At 47.2% G+C, this 17,223-nt stretch overlaps 1 protein-coding gene and 1 long non-coding RNA gene across 2 annotated transcripts in view; one reads left to right on the forward strand and one right to left on the reverse strand.

Annotated features, from left to right (window-relative positions):
- LOC308463108 (lysosomal alpha-glucosidase-like) overlaps nt 1-15,181 on the forward strand; it is a 40,691-nt gene extending 25,510 nt beyond the window's left edge. Inside the window, exons 14-20 of the mRNA XM_080981323.1 lie at nt 672-823; nt 1,766-1,914; nt 3,339-3,480; nt 5,208-5,306; nt 6,726-6,890; nt 7,891-8,037; nt 12,922-15,181. Of these exons, the coding sequence (XP_080837449.1) occupies nt 672-823; nt 1,766-1,914; nt 3,339-3,480; nt 5,208-5,306; nt 6,726-6,890; nt 7,891-8,037; nt 12,922-12,984 (917 nt within the window). The 3' untranslated portion in view covers nt 12,985-15,181. The remainder of the gene's footprint in view (nt 1-671; nt 824-1,765; nt 1,915-3,338; nt 3,481-5,207; nt 5,307-6,725; nt 6,891-7,890; nt 8,038-12,921) is intronic.
- LOC308463120 lies at nt 14,419-17,131 on the reverse strand. Its single transcript, XR_013979452.1, has 3 exons — nt 17,009-17,131; nt 16,619-16,728; nt 14,419-15,347 (listed from the first exon to the last, which is right to left on the reverse strand). It is a non-coding gene; the product is annotated as an uncharacterized lncRNA (long non-coding RNA).
- Between the last annotated feature and the right edge of the window lie 92 nt (nt 17,132-17,223).

Here is a 17,223-nt window from a genome sequence, read left to right on the forward strand (position 1 = left end):
GCAGCCTTTGGCTTGTAGTTACAGACGATAGTAGTTACAGAGACAGAAGTGGAGCCTAGAGAGGAGGGGGGGTGGCCGCCAGGAGACAGAGATGAGGCAGGCTGCTGAAAAAGCCAGCAAGTCCCACCCTCCTGCTGCAACCAGCTCCCTCCCCCCGGTCTCTCAGAACATGCAGAGAAATGAAAAGAGCAGAGGAAAGAATGTTTGCACGCTAACACAGTCTCAGATTGGTTGGGGGAAACCCTGGGGAGGAGGAGACTTAGGCAGCAGTGGGCAGGCAGGGACCTTCAGTCCTCACCACTGCCTCTTTGGGGCAAGACCTACCGGGAACAATTGCTGTGATTGCTAGGCCTGCACTGTTTGGGTTTCTTTGAATAAAGGGCTAACTTCACTATCACTGGGTGTTTTTTATGGCTCCTTCCAGACCTGTTTAACCATGCACCTTCAATTGGACCTGGAAAAAGACTGGAAGCAGTGAAGTTGTTTTAAAACAGGCATAGTGTCCATAGGCAGGTGGCTGCATTCTGTACCAGTCGGGGGTTTCGGACTGTCTCCAAGGCCTGCCCCATAAACAATGCATTGCGGTGATCTAATCTGAAATTCATCCAGGTGTTAATGTCAGTAATCACCTGGCCACTACTGACTCCTTTCCCCTCTGCCTGAATCCTCAGGGGTGCTCAGCTTCAGCCTCTTTGGGATCCCGTTGGTTGGGGCAGACATCTGCGGCTTCTCGGGCTCCACTTCGGAGGAGCTTTGCACTCGCTGGATGCAGTTGGGAGCCTTCTACCCCTTTGCACGAAACCACAACACCCAGGATGTGAAGGTGAAGCTGCTGGGGGCAGGACGGGGACTCACATTAAGTGTTTCTCAAACTTCCGATTAGCTAATGCATTCCCACCCTCACAGCCTTTGAGTTAAAACTTTTTGCTTCTCTTGTTTTCGTTAATAAAAATTCTTCAAAACCAGAATTGGAGGCACACTTTGCTAACGTGCAGCACAATTTGTTTTCGGGTAAGACAGTAAGGTCTGCCTGTCTTCCTCAGAGTGCTCCACCGCCACTCTGCATGAGTCTCTGATCTGAGTCTGCTTCTCCAATTGGGAAGCCGTGAGCTCATGCAGAGATGCAAGAGGGAGCCTCTTTTGAGTGCCGGTAACCAAACCACCCAGTTTGCTTTATGCCGTTGACATTATTTTGCCCCTTCTTTCAAAGTGTTTGGTTGCACCTGATGCAGAACATGATTTTCTGAATTGATCCTCAGATACGACTCAGAGCAGGGTAAAGAAAGCTCTGAATTCAGCTTCCCACCATTGTTGGGTTTGTTTTCTTAATTATTTGATGTCTTCCCTGCCCTTCACCATAAGATCCCAGGGCAGGTTGCAACAATGTAAGCATACAGTATTTAATTCATTTTTTTAAAAAAAGTTCAAGTTTCTGCACAATCTGGACCATTTTTGTTTGTTTGTTTGTTGCATTTATAACCGCCCCCCCTTTTCTCCAAGGAGTTCAAGGTGGTGCACTTGGTTCTCCCCACTCCTCATTTAATCCCCACAACGACTTTGTGACGTAGGTTAGGATAAGGGCAGTGACCAGCCTCCAGGGTCACACCCAGTGAGTTTCATGGCCGAGTGGAAATTGGAACCCCGGTCTCCCGGGTCCTATGCAAGGACTCTAACCCCTACGCCACACAGCTTCCTTTGCCCTGGTCTTCTGCGTGCCACCGTTTTGGCTCATTTGCCTACTGTTGTTTTCCACCCTTCTCTTCAGGCCCAGGATCCCTCCGCGTTCAGCCCTGCCGCACGAACTGCCATGAAGACAGCACTAGAGGTCCGCTATGCCCTCTTGCCGTACCTCTACTCCCTCTTCCACCGGGCTCACCTGCAAGGGGACACCGTGGCCCGGCCTCTCTTCTTCGAGTAAGGAATTGTGCCGATTTCCAGGGGGCTTGTAAGTGGGCATGGTTCAGGGCTAAGAGAACGGCGCAGCTCTCTCCCTTGCCTTGCCAAAGCCCTCTTCCCGGGGGGTGGGGTTATCCACAGGAAGTTCAAGGTCCCTAACAGAATCAGGAACCCATTAAACCAGAGGCGGGGGCACTTTCAACCTGGGACACCCAAGCCACATTCACGCCACAAAGTTAAAGCTCTGTGCTACTGCTTTAAAAAGCAATGGCTCCCCCCACAAAGAGTTGTGGGAGTCGTAGTTTGCTAAGGGTGCTGTGAGTTGTTAGGAGCCCCTGTTCCCTTCTCAGAACCTCCATTCCCATTGTGGTTTGACACTCCATTAGTCTTCCCAGGAAATTGGGAATTGCAGCTCTTGGAGGTGCCATCATTGCATGTCTTTAGGCGCCAGGCAAAAACATTCCTCTTTACCAGGGCCTATGGCTATTAAATGGGGTGCGGGTGGCGCTGTGGGTTAAACCACAGAACCTAGGACTTGCCCATCAGAAGGTCGGCGGTTCGAATCCCCACGACAGGGTGAGCTCCCGTTGCTCGGTCCCTGCTCCTGCCAACCTAGCAGTTCGAAATCACGTCAAAGTGCAAGTAGATAAATAGGTACCGCTCTGGCGGGAAGGTAAACGGCATTTCCGTGCACTGCTCTGGTTCGCCAGAAGCGGCTTAGTCATGCTGGCCACATGACCCGGAAGCTGTACGCCGACTCCCTCGGCCAGTAAAGTGAGATGAGCGCTGCAACCCCAGAGTCGGGTCACGACTGCACCTAAGGGTCAGGGGTCCATTTACCTTTATCTTAACCTTATGGCTATTAAATAATCTATGGCCTGTGAAAATGTGGGACAGGGGACTGTTATTATAATGATTTTTTTTTTTATTGGGCTGTCTGTCAGTATGCTTTTTATTCATTTTTTAGGCTGTCTGTCAGTCTGCTTTTCTTTTCTTTTACAGTTTGTATCATTGATGTTCTGTCATGTGTTTTTAACATTGTACATTAAGATCTTTTGATAAAGGACGGTATATAAACTGAATGAATAACGATAATGGTAATAAGGGACTCCTAACAACTCTCAGCACCCTTAAACAAAACATTTTATTTATTTGTTTATTGTATTTATTACATTTTTATACCACCTTTATGTTCCAAGGATCTCAAGGTGGTTTACGTGGTTCTCCTCCTTCCTGTGAGGTAGGTTAGGCGATGAGATGGTGACTGGTTCCAAGGTCACCCAGGGAGCTTCATGGATGCGTGGGGATTCGAACCCGGCTCTCCCAGGCCCTAGTCCAACATTCCAACCATTACGCTTTATGGGAAGCCATAGCTTTTTAAAGGGGTCTTGTGGTGCTTTTAATGTGTGGCGTCAATCAATGTGTGGTGTTCTCCCTCCTAGGTTCCCGAAGGATGTGGCCACTTACTCCATTGACAGGCAGTTCCTCTGGGGGCGGGGCCTGCTGCTGACTCCCGTGCTGGAGCCTGGCGTGAATTCGGTGATCGGCTACTTTCCCCGAGGCTTGTGGTATGACTACTACACGGTAAGAGCGTGCGGCCCGTCAGACCAGCCGCGATGGTCTCATAATTTCTCTGCTTGGGTCGCCATTGTTGCCCCAGGAAAGGAAACTGGGAAATATTCCTCTGCTGGATCTCACAGCATTAACACCCCAGAAGATCTTGCCTCCCCTTTATTTATTTATTTATTTATTCAATAAAAACTATATACCTCTTGATCGTAGGGGAAATGCCTCCACACGGTTCACAAAAAAAGATAAAACGATAAAATTATCGCTAAAAAAATTGCAACCATAATTTAAAACATACAAATAGTTAAAACCGCAACAGAATAAACTAAAGCAGGGTTTTCCCAAACTTGGGTCTCCATGTGTTTTTGTACTACAGTTCCCATCATCCCTGACCACTTGTCCTGCTAGCTAAGGGTGATGGGAGTTGTAGTCCAAAAACAGCTGGAGACCCTAGTTTGGGAAACCCTGGACTAAAGCAATTTGAAACCTATACAAACTTTCTAAGCATCTGGGTAGGCTTGTCTGAATAAGAATGTACATTTAGCGGGTGCTGAAATAAATGCAGTGAAAGCACCTGCCTGATCTCAATAGGCAGGGAGTTCCAAAGGGCCCCTTAGGTTTCCAGAGAAGCCCCAAATTTAGTTTTGGGGTCCGGCACAGAGCAAGACATGCCTCTAGCTTCCAGTATCAGCCCAACACACACATACACACACCCCTCCTATACATAGTCCCTTTCAGTTTGTTCTCTTCCCTAGGATGATTTGGCATCCAGCCAGGTGAGGTGGTAAAAGACCCAGCCATTTGTCTCTATGACAACAGAGCAACCCCTTTGGATGTGTTAAATCGCAGTACTTAACTGGCCAGCCAAAACCTTTCCCTTAAGAAAGGAACTTGTTCAGTAGCCTTTTCTAAGCAGGCCTGGAAGGAACCCAGGGTCTGATCCAGACTGACTCCCCGCCCCCCCCCCCAATTTAGAACAATATAATTACAGACACAAAGACCACCCAGCAGTTAACTCTTCTTTTTTTTTTAAGTGCATCACTGTTCAGCTAATCTTAATAAATGTGCCTATGGATTTATTTCTTTTTGAAAGCAGCAGGGATGAGGCCATCTCTTTTTCTCTCTCTCTCTCTGGGAAGGGAATTCCAAAGGTGTGGAGCCACCACTGAGAGAGCCCTGTCCCTCGCTCCCACCAGCCTAACAACTATCGCTGGTGGGCCAACAGGCCAGGTCTTGGATGCTGATCTCTAAATGGAAGTGTAGCATCTCCTCCAGATTAGGTGGCGTCAAACCTTTTCGGGCTCTGAAGGCCAAAACCAGCAACCAAAAACAGGCGGCCGTGTGTCTCATAGAGCCCCGACCCAGCGTGGCATCCTCTAGATCAGGGGTCAGCAAACTTTTTCAGCAGGGGGCCGGTCCACTGTCCCTCAGACCTTGTGGGGGGCCGGACTATATATATATAAATTTTTTTTTGGGGGGGGGGGAATGAACAAATTCCTATGCCCTACAAATAACCCAGAGATGCATTTTAAATAAAAGGACACATTTTACTCATGTAAAAACACGCTGATTCCCGTCCGCAGGCCAGATTGAGAAGGCGATTGGGCCGAATCCGGACCCCGGGCCTTAGTTTGCCTACCCATGCTCCAGATGTTTGGGGCTGCTGGGAGGTTGGCAGAGGCTGCTGTAATCTGACTGCTTGGCATGAACCTGACAGCTGAGCCTCTTGCTGCCCCCTGCAGGGCTCTTCAGTGAACAGCAGTGGGGAGAACCTGAAGATGGCTGCACCTCTGGACCACATCAACGTGCATGTGCGGGAAGGGACCATCCTGCCAACCCAGGTGAGGCCTGATAGTTTTCATCCTCTTCCACCTGCCACCATGTAACTTTTCTTTAAAAAGGGGGTGGGTAGGTAACTCTTGGACCCCCACATATTACAGGACTGCAAGTCCCATCATCCCCTATCCCCTGACCCTGCTGGCTGGTGCTAACGGGAGTTGAGGTCCAACGGCACCTGCGTGGTCACATACTGCCCACCACGGTGCTATAGGATAACTTCCGTTGCCAAAGACAGGCTTTGTTGTGGTTTACCTTTCGAACAAGCCAACGCCAAACCACGATTGCTGGAGCTCATTGTTTAACCACAGCAAAGATGAACCGCAGGCCTAGCTCTGGACGGCCCAGCAAACTGGTGCTTAACTGCTGAATTTGCCTTCCCAGCCACATGGGAGCAGGAGAGGGAAGCCTGGGAGGGGGCTTGGAGACCCGAGGAACTCAGTTCTGTTTGTGCATATTATGCTGTTTGTGCATAATATGCACAGTTCCACTCTGTGCATGTTATGCACAGAACAAGAAATGCCTCTAGCTTCCAGCATCAGCCCAACACACACATAAACACACCCCTCCTATACATAGTCCCTTTTGGTTTGTTCTCCATCCTAGGATGATGTGGCATCCTGCCAGGTGAGATGGCAAAAAGGCCCATCCATTTGTCTCTATAGCAACAGAGCAACCCCCTTTGGATATGTTAAATCACAGTACTTAACTGGCCAGCCCAAACCTTTCCCTTAAGAAAGGAACTGTTACAACTTGTTCGGTAGCCTTTTCTAAGCAGACCTGGAAAGAACCCAGGGTATGATCCAGACTGACACCCATTTAGAAGAATATAATTACAGACACAAAGACCAGTTTAGTGCAGTGTGCAGTGAGATCAAAGTGAAAGAAGGCCTTGCATACCACTGTATAAATGCTGTTATCAAATAAGTGTTGGACATTTGTTGCTATGAATTTATGAACTGAGGCCATATCCACACCATATGTTTAAAGTGCTCTGGCGCCATTTCAGACAGTCACAGTTTCCCCCAAAGAATTCTGGGAGCAGTGGGTTTTTTTAAGGGTGCTGAGAGTTGTTAGGAGGCCCCTATTCCCCTCTCAGAAAGAGGCAGCCTGCCCCGCTTGCTCGGACGAAGGCAAATACGCAGGCAAGCAGAGCACCTTCTCAAGCTCCCTCTGCCAAGGCTGAGGCTGGGCTGTGAAGTAGGCAGGAGATCCTTCGCCCGAGCAAGCAGGCCGCTTCCTTCCCTTCCTCCTGGTCGCTCCTGCCTCCCTTCCTCCACATCCCAGCCCCTTTTTCAGCCTTTCTCAGTGTTACTTCAGACATCGTGATATATCACAATGTTGAAAAACAGACATCGCCCAGCCCTAGTCGGGGCTGCTTTCAGTGAATCTGGATTTCACACGCTGATCTCTTTCCCTCTCAGAAACTCGGAGGCAGCACATCGGTGGGCAGTGGGAACGCTCTTCACCTGATTGCGGCCCTGTCGCAGAACGCCAATGCCTGGGGAGACCTTTACTGGGACGACGGTGAGAGTCTGGACACGTTTGCCAAGGGCGACTATTCTTACTTAGTGTTCAACGTCACACAGGTAAGAAGAGCCTCTTTGCCCTGCTGTGGTGTGACCAGCAAGTTACCTACAGTGGTACCTCTGGTTACAAACTTGATTCGTTCCCTGCTCTTCGGCAAAAGGAAGGCTCCCAGAGCAGCTTGCATGCAATAAATTAAAACAAAACAGTCCCTTCCCGCAGGTCTATGATCTAAAAAAGCATGGCACACAAGGGGAAAGTGACAAGGAAGATGAGGAGGGATTAAACGTGGACCACCAGTTTTTAAACCATTGCTCAATAGGGGCAGGAGGCACCTGATGGAGCTGGGCTTTTGGCAAAGGAGACGGAATGAGCACCGCTTCTCATCTCTGCCCCTGAGGCAGTCTGGGGGAAGGTGATGCTTGACGGCAGTAGTTCTCACAAATTGTGGTGTACCACACTGATGTGGCAGGAAAGGGTGCCAAGTGTGGCAGGAAGATTCAAGGACAATCAATGAAAAATTTAAACATTTCACTGTAGTATCAATTTTTATTTTTGCAGAATATGGATAGATATATTTTCAAAATGAGAGCAAGAGCAACGAGTGATACTGCAAACAATCCTAATTGTGTTTTCCAATATATTTCTTCTCACTAAAAAGATGTGGCACGAGCAGTTTTTTATTCTGAAAGTGTGGTCCAGAGAAAAAAGTTTGCAAATGACTGCCCTAGGGTGAGGAGCTGGCCTGCCCCGGCAGAACCAGTAGAGTGAGCCCTGCTTCCCATGCTCTCTCTTCCGCTGATGTCAACCAACCTTGAGAAGCTGCTTCAAATCTAGCAGATCTCTTCCTGTGGCCTCGTCAGATGGGAATCACTTCTACTCTTCCTTTAGCGACAGCCCCAGAGGATCTGCACACAGACTAATCTTTCTGAAGCAGGGTGGTATGAATGAATCGATCCCATATTAGCAGTGGGGAAGAGAAGAGAGGAGTTGAGTGTGTTTGCTGAAGCAGGGAGGCAGCTGTGACCAGGGAGTTCCCGCTTTTTTCTCTTTTCCTTCCAGAACACATTCACGTCCACCGTCCTGCATTCAAACGCGGGAGCCACGTACGTCACAGTGGATGCGCTGAGTGTCTATGGGGTCCGAGAAGAGCCAAAGGCAGTCACTGTCAATGGCAAGGAGAGGCCGTTTACCTACCTGACAAACCAGGTAACTGACAGGCAGCTTGGATGTGCAGCAAGTGGGTGCTAGAGGCAGGGTCTTGTCTGTGTTGGCACCTAGAATCTGGCATGCCCTCCCAGGAGAGGCCCATCCCTGCTTGTTTTTCACTGGGCAACTCTATGATTCTACTGCCTTTGTTTTCTAACTTGGTCACTGTACTGTTTTTAGCTTTATTCTAATTTAAACAAAAAAACCCTCCTTTTTATTTGCATTTCTAATATACTAAGAGCAAACTCAGTTCTCCAGAGATAAATCCTTACACAGCCAAAACAAGAACATCCACCCTCAAGGGGGAGGTATCAGCAGGGTTTGGGGAACTCCAAAGTTTGCAGAAGTAGAATATAGAGTATTTGGGGTGGGGCGACCTGAGTGGGGAACGGGGGGAAACTGGCCCATGAAGACTGAGCATGTTTGTTTGTTATTTTTACATTTATACTCCAACTTCCCTCCCAGAGAACTCATACATCGTTTTCTTCCTTATTTGACTCTCACAACAACCCTGAGGGGCAGGTTAGGCTGAAAATGAGTGACCCAAGGTCACTGAGGGGGCTACATGGCCAAGTGGGGATTTGTTTTTTGTTTTTTTTTAATGATTTTTATTAAAATTTCAGTGAAAGATTAAACAGAAAAACATAGAAAAAAAATACACAAATACACAATACATAATAAAAAACAGAAAAAACAAAAAAACACAAAAAAGAGAAAAACAGAACAATTAAAAAACAGTATCACCTTTCCATTTCCGTTTTTGAATTTACTTATTTTCTGGGCCTCCCCATACCTCCCTCTTTTGTATTCCAGTCCAAATTGTTTGTCCAACAATTTCTTTTCCACTTTTTTAATCCCAATCTTTAATCTTAATATAATACAGTGGTGCCTCGCAAGACGAAAAGAATCCGTTCCGCGAGTCTCTTCGTCTTGCGGGTTTTTTCGTCTTGCGAAGCAAGCACATTAGAGGTTTAGCGGCTTAGCACTACAGTATTAGCGGCTTAGCCGGCTTAAAGATCAGCTGATAAGCGGCTTAAAGATCAGCTGATAAGCGGCTTAAAGATCAGCTGATAAGCGGCTTAACGATCAGCTGATAAGCGGCTTAGCATCAGCTGTTAAGCGGCTTAAAGATCAGCTGATAAGCGGCTTAGCATCAGCTGTTAAGCGGCTTAAAGATCAGCTGATAAGCGGCTTAGCCATCAGCTGATAAGCGGTTTAGCGGCTTGGGGAAAAGGGGGGGGGGAGGAAAAAAACCCCGCAGGAACTCGCAAGACATTTTCGTCTTGCGAAGCAAGCACATAGGAAATTCGTTTTGCGAAGCACCTCCAAAACGGAAAACCCTTTCGTCTAGCGGGTTTTCCGTCTTGCGAGGCATTCGTCTTGCGGGGCACCACTGTATATCATTAAAAATTTTACCTCTTAAATACCAAATTTCCATTTCCTTCAACTTTTTTAATCCTAATCTTTAATTAGTCTGTCTATAACTTTAAATCCTGTACAGCTGGAAACCACTTATTTTTAATCCAACATCACTCTAACATTCTTTAATTTTGCAGTGTTTCTGTAGATAATCTTTGAATTTCTTCCAATCTTCCTCCACCGACTCTTCTCCCTGGTCACGGATTCTGCCAGTCATTTCCGCCAATTCCATATAGTCCATCAGTTTCATCTGCCATTCCTCCAGCGTGGGAAGTTCTTGTGTCTTCCAATACTATGCGATGAGTATTCTTGCTGCTGTTGTTGCATACATAAAGAAAGTTCTATCCTTTTTTATCACCATTTGGCCGACCATGCCCAGGAGAAAGGCCTCTGGTTTCTTGGGGAAGGTATATTTAAATACCTTTTTTAATTCATTATATATCATCTCCCAGAAAGCCTTAATCTTTGGGCACGTCCACCAAAGGTGAAAAAATGTACCTTCAGTTTCTTTACATTTCCAGCATTTGTTATCGGGCAAATGATAGATTTTTGCAAGCTTGACCGGGGTTATGTACCACCTGTATATCATTTTCATAATATTCTCTCTTAAGGCATTACATGCCGTAAATTTCATACCAGTGGTCCATAACTGTTCCCAGTCAGCAAACATAATGTTATGTCCAACGTCTTGTGCCCATTTAATCATAGCCGATTTTACCGTTTCATCCTGAGTGTTCCATTTCAGCAGCAAGTTATACATTCTTGATAGATTCTTAGTTTTGGGTTCTAACAGTTCAGTTTCTAATTTTGATTTTTCCACCTGGAAGCCAATTTTCTTGTCCAATTTAAATGCCTCCATTATCTGAAAATAATGAAGCCAGTCTCGCACTTTGTTTTTTAGTTTTTCAAAACTTTGCAATTTCAGTCCATCTCCATCCTGTTCCAAAATTTCCCAATATTTCGGCCATTTGACCTCCATATTGAGCTTTTTCAAGGCTTTCGCTTCCATTGGTGACAGCCACCTTGGGGTTTTATTTTCTAGCAAATCCTTATATCTTATCCAAACATTAAACAGCGCTTTCCTGACAATGTGGTTTTTAAATGCTTTATGTGCTTTGACCTTATCATACCATAGATATGCATGCCATCCAAATACATTGTTAAAACCTTCTAAGTCCAAAATGTCAGTGTTTTCAAGAAGTAGCCATTCTTTCAACCAGCAAAATGCTGCTGATTCATAGTATAAGGTCTGGCAGGGCAAATCCGCCTCTTTCCTTTGCATCTGTTAGTATTTTAAATTTTATTCTGGGCTTCTTGCCCTGCCAGACGAATCTAGAAATATCTTTCTGCCACCTCTTGAAACAATCCATTTTGTCCACAATTTGCAAAGTTTGGAACAAAAACAACATTCTAGGCAATACATTCATTTTTATCGCAGCAATACGGCCCAGCAGTGAAAGCTTCAAATTTGACCAAATTTCTAAATCTCTTTTCACTTCAGCCCAACATTTTTCATAGTTGTCTTTAAATAAATTCCCATTTTTTGCTGTCATGTTAATCCCCAGGTATGTAACTTTCTTAACCACTGTTAAACCTGTCTCATTCTGAAACCTCTCTCTTTCAATCGGTGTTAAATTTTTCTCTAAAACCTTAGTTTTTGACTTATTCAATTTAAATCCTGCCACTTGACCAAATTCTTGAATCAGTTCTAAAACCCTATTAGTACTAGATTCTGGCTCCTGTAACGTCAATACTAAGTCATCTGCAAATGCTCTCAATTTGTACTGTTTAGTTCCGACCTGTATACCTTTAACCAACTGGTCCCTTCTAATCATATTCAGCAAAACCTCCAGGACCGAATGGCCAAGTGGGGATTTGAACCCTGTTCTCCCAGGTCTTAGTCCAACACTCTAACCACTACACCATGCTGGCCACAGAATGTTGCGTGTCTGTAGGAGAGGGAAATGACGTTGACTAGGACATGGGCAGCAAGAATATTATTGGCACAGAAATGGAAACAAGAAGAACTACCGACAAAAGAAGAATGGCAGACGAAATTAATGGACTATGCAGAATTAGATAAGATGACAGGAAGGATCCGAAACCTGCGGCACCAAAGATTCTCAGAGGATTGGAATAAATATTTGAACTATTTGAAAAGCAATTGTAATAAACAGATTACACTAGTAGGACTGCAAGAAGTTTTGTAAGGAGGATTATGTGAAATATTGCAGAGAAGATTATGAAGAGAGTTATTAGTTAAGGACAATTAAAAGTAATAGGGAAATTAAGAAATGTAGATTAAGTGATAAAGATTGAAAAATCTTCAGATGCAGTTGATGGAAGTCCAAAACATTGTATAAGATAAGAAAATATGTTATATGATTGTTGGAAATGATATGTAATATAGATAGATAGATAGATAGAAAGAAAGAATAGGACATGGTTGGCTGTAACCCTAAACAGAAGCACTCCATGCTGCAACATTTTCCTGCAGGTTTCACTTAGAATCACAGAATTGTAGATTTGGAAGGCACCCCGAGGTCCAATGCAGGAACCTCAGCTAAAGCATCCATGGCAGATGGCCTTCCAAGTTCTGCTTAAAAACCCCCAAGGAAGGAGAGTCCAGAACCTCCTGAGAGAGTCTGCTCCACCGTTGAACAGCTGTTACTCTCCGAAAGTCCTTCCTGATGTTTAATCGGAATCTCCTTTCTTGTAACTTGAAGCCAACAATTTATTAGATTACCACTGGCAGCTTTTTTTTAAAAAAAATAATTGCAGTAGAAAAATGGGGGCGGGAGGGATAACTATTAGAAACGCAAACTTGTTCGGTAGATTTATTGCTTTATTGTTTGGCGCCCAGCCACGCTTCCCTGCGAGCCTCTGCAGCTTCTGTTTACGCAGTGTGGCTTTGGAGCGGTCGTAAAGCAATTAGCAGAATTACACAGCGTCAGTGTGTCGAAAAGGGCAGTAAACAAGTCCCACACGTTTCTTCTGTCCTAATATCCCTTTATTTGCTCTTCACTACACCCTTCACTACACCCAACAAAACTATTGAAGGGAATAAAGGTAAAGGGACCCCTGACCATTAGGTCCAGTCGTAGCCGACTCGAGTTGCGGCGCTCATCTCGCTTTACTGGCCAAGGGAGCCGGCGTCCAGCTTCCGGGTCATGTGGCCAGCATGACTAAGCCGCATCTGGCGAACCAGAGCAGCGCACGGAAATGCCGTTCACCTTCCCGCCAAAGCAGTACCTATTTATCTACTTGCACTTTGACGTGCTTTCGAACTGCTAGGTTGGCAGGAGTTGGGACAGAGCAACATGAGCTCACCCTGTCACGGGGATTCGAACTGCCGACCTTCTGATCTGGAAGTTCTAGGCTCTGTGGTGTAACCCACAGCGCCACCCGCGTCATAATGAAGGGAATAAAGGCCCCAGCTAATCACTGATCTCGCTTCCTTCGTAGGTTCTCACTGTGAGTGACCTGCAGCTCAACCTCAGCCGCGGATTCAGCGTACACTGGATGTGAGACTGGCAGAGTTTCCTCCGCCCCAGCTGTCTGAATGTACTGTTGCCGGCAGGCGGGTCTGTCGCCCATCCAGGCCCTCTGGGTGGGGGCCGCACACCCCTAGAAGGGTCTCCATGGCCCCGAGCCTCGCGCTCTCTTCTTCGTGTCTCCTCAGGAAAAGGGACTCCCTACTGCTGCTTCGGCTTTTACTGCATTTCTGCCAAAAAAACAAAAACCAAGCCCCATCTTCGCTGGGCCCTCGATGGGGCGAGGGTCTCTTGCACGCTGCTGGACGTCCCACCGAGCCATCCCGCGCTTTGCTGCTCCCGTTGGAAAAGGGAGACGCCTCCGTCGCCTTTGCTGGGTTAGAGTGCCTAAACTGTGTATCTGTGTGCGTGAGTTTTGTGCGTGTTTCTAAAGGTAGCCCAGGATCTCTGTGCTGCTGCTGCTGCTGCTGCATCCTTTATCGCACTGTCTCTGCCGCTGCATGAGAAGGGACTCTATGCATGCCAAGTGTCCCAAGCCCAGTGCCTGGTGTTCCCGGTTTAAAGGATCCAAGATAGCAAGGCTGAGTGGGGGGAGAGAACCTCTTCTTCCTAAGATGCCACATGTTTGTCCAGCATAACCCTACCCTCCAGGGTCCTGATTTGGGGAGGGGAGGATATGCAAGCCAGGGTCTCTGCTGTCTTTTGCTGGGAGCAGGACCTGAAGGGCAGAAAGTGCAGCACCTCCAAGCCAGGCAAAGGTAGGAGAACAGGTTCCTGAGCCTTCATCCTCCGTGCCAATGAGAGGGGCAGGTGATGTTCACCGCAGTACCCTTTTGTTTCCGCAGAGGGCGCTAAAGCTTGATCACTCTCTTGGGGCACATTCACACCATGCATTTAAAGCATGGGTAGGCAAATTGAGGTCCAGGGGCCGGATGCGGCCCAATCGCCTTCTAAATCTGGCCCACGGATGGTCCGGGAATCATTGTGCTTTTACATGAGTAGAATGTGCCCTTTTATTTAAAATGCATCTCTGGGTTATTTGTGGGGCGTAGGAATTCGTTCATTTCCCCCAAAAAATATAGTCCAGCCCCCCACAAAGTCTGAGGGACAGTGGACCGGCTCCCTGCTGAAAAAGTTTGCTGACCCCTGATTTAAAGCAATATGATTCCGCAGCGGTGGCTTATGCCAAAGGATTCTGGGAGGTGTAGTTTGTTCAGGGTTCTGAGAGAGCATTCCACAAACAGGAATTCCCTTTGTATAGAGGGATTGATCATTAAACCACTCTGGGGTCCCTCGCAACTCTTAGAAGCCTTAACAAACCACAGCTCCCAGAATCCTTTGGGGGGGAATGGCCATTTACAGTGGTAAATGTGAGGTATGAATGTGCTCCTAAGGCTCAGCTAAGGTTCATAAGAAGTGTCCAGCTGGATCAGGCCAGCATTGTCACTGTAGCCAACCAAATGTTTGGGGTTAGCCTGTTTAGGCCTGCTGTCTGTGTGCAGGAGCCGATCAAAACAAAATTCCTCCAGGACCTGAGCCCAAGAGAACTCACCCGGAGTTCTGGTACGCAGCACAAGGCAGCTTGTTCTCAAACCAACATCGAAAGCCAAAGCCCTATTTTGCCAACATTGCTTTAAACCCACAAAGATCAACGGAGGGTTTTCACTTCGCCATAACCCCGTTTGTTCGATGGCTCAAGGTTCTGCTTGAAGGTGCCTTCCAGCGATAACCGAACCGGGCTCCACGAGCTGCTCAAACAATAGATGCCACTGTTGACCTAACCCACAGCCTCGCCCAAGGCTGGCCCCTTGGGGTTTTGCCGCCTTAGGTGAGGTTCGCTTCTTTCAGTGCTGCGGAGGTTGTACCTCTTGCATCACATCCCAACACCTGCTTGTTTCCCCAAGAGGGAATTGGGGCTGGTTATGAACCCGCCTCCTGTTTGAATGTGTCTGCAGTGATTCAGAATGTATCTTTGGGGAGGGGGGGATGCTCAGTTGCACTATTTTTTATACAGATCCCTCCTTCCCCCTACCTGCAGTTTCGTGAGCAGAGCAGGGAGCTGCCTGCTTTGCTTCTGGCCATTTGGGAAAGGCCAGCAATGGTGAAAAACAAAGTGAGTGGCGCATTCGGATTGTTTAGCTTTTACCCGTTCATTTGGGGCTTTGCATCTGCCATTTCTCTGTGGCTGGCTGTACCCAGATTGACTCTCAATAAAACAAACCTTCAAAGAGTTCAAAGTGATTCACTTCCGTTCATGAATGCTTGCTGGGCATATTCAAAGAGAACCAAAACAGCAAACCTGCAAAGCGTGGCATAGCAGAAATTCAGGACCCTGGTGAAATGATGCACGATCCGCTCGCCACTTCTCGAGCAACGCATGAGAGAGCAAACCTGTCCCTGGGGGCCATACAGAAATGCAATGTTAAATACAGCTTTGCCATTCTTGTTTTAAATGCAAACACTGGTAGCTGGGGGTTGCAGGAAATGACAACTGGAATTACAGCTGGTGGTAGGGGAGAGCTTAATTCTTTTCTCAGTTGATTGTGGTCCTGAATAAAAATTAAAATAGAAAGCTTTTCTAGGAAGAAATCCTCAATCAACACTAGTTATTGCGTTGGCCGCAGAACTGGCTGAATGTCCCTTCACTCTGTCGTATTTGGCTGAGTCAGGGAGGCATGGCTGGCTCTGGGTGCCAACATCTCTAGGGCAGAGATGGAGAACTATGGCTATAACTCCTGGGGAGAGCATTTGGCAAGTAGGGAGCCACAACTGAAAAGGCCCGTTCTTGTCTTGCCACCCTCTGGACTTCCCATTGAGAGGGCACACAGAGAAGGGCCGCAGGTTACAATTGCAGGTATTGGATTCCTAGCCTACATTCCATATGCAATTCAAAACAAAATAGCAAAGCATCAAAATTTTGTTTTATGAAACGGCACAAAACTTACACATGCACTGAAACGTACTTGCAGGTATATGATGTGCAACACACGGCAGGGATCGGATTTCCTCACATTCTTTCAATTTGCATTAGTAGGACGCCACTTGGTTTAAGTGGGGATAAGTAATGACGAGAACAGGAAAATGGAGGAAGAGTGTGGAGCGTAAGGAAATCCTAGCAAGATTCTGTTTTTCCCCACAACACGTGATTCTCAGGGACCTTTCCAACTCTACATTTCTATGGTTCTGTGAGCTATGAACTGCAACTGTCAAATTTTACTCTTTTTGGTGCCCACTGAGCCTAGGGCTTGCCGATCAGAAGGTCGGTGGTTCGAATCCCCGCGACGGGGTGAGTTCCCGTTGCTCAGTCCCTGCTCCTGCCAACCTAGCAGTTAGCAAGCACATCAAAGTGCAAGTAGATAAATAGGTACCGCTCCGGCGGGAAGGTAAACGGCGTTTCCGTGCGCTGCTCTGGTTCGCCAGAAGCGGCTTAGTCATGCTGGCCACATCGCCCAGAAGCTGTACGCCGGCTCCCTCAGCCACTAAAGCGAGATGAGCGCCCCAACCCCAGAGTCGGCCACGACTGGACCTGATGGTCAGGGGTCCCTTTACCTTTACCTTTAATAGTCTGCCTATTGGGTAAGCCAGCACAGGTTACATCTGGTATCCCATTCCCACCACCAGCAGCAGCTATCAAGGCCAGAAAAAATTCTCAGCCCTCTTTTCCTCACCTGCAGAATAGCAATGGCGCAAAGTGTTTTGCGTGACATCCATAAGCTTTGTTTATCTGTGTCCGTTCTGCTGCCTTGCTCAGAACGGTGATGCATGCTGGGCCAGACCACTGGGGCAGATCACGGCATAAAAATACAAGGTGCAAACACAAAATACATAACCAAAACAATAACACTTTTTGCCCCCTTTGCTAGCCCTGTCTAGTGCCATTGACCATGGATTACAATCGTGGTGGTAAAATAAAAAAAATCCTTCCAGTAGCACCTTTTTTTTTTATTTTGACTATGGCAGACCAACACGGCTACCTATCTGTAATCGTGGTGGTGTGCGGGTGGAAATCGTTATTTTGTTTTGTTTTTAAATTAAATATCAATAATCAATAAGTCTACCGCTTGGGAGCCCCGTCGTCGCAGTTCCCCTTGCCAGCCACCCCGCCGCCGGCCACTAGGTGGCGAAAGACTCACATCGACACGGTTCCCTCCGCTCGCTTAACTTGAAACGATTCCGAAGCTCTAGGTTGGCGCTCCGCGGTCTCCTCCGGCAAAGGGGAGAGAAAAGCCTGCAGTTCCCCCTCCCGGCCGCGCGGTGGCGCCAGAGAGACGCC

This window comes from Podarcis pityusensis, assembly GCF_964106645.2.
Source record: "Podarcis pityusensis genome assembly, chromosome: 14".
NCBI classification, from domain to species: domain Eukaryota; kingdom Metazoa; phylum Chordata; class Lepidosauria; order Squamata; family Lacertidae; genus Podarcis; species Podarcis pityusensis.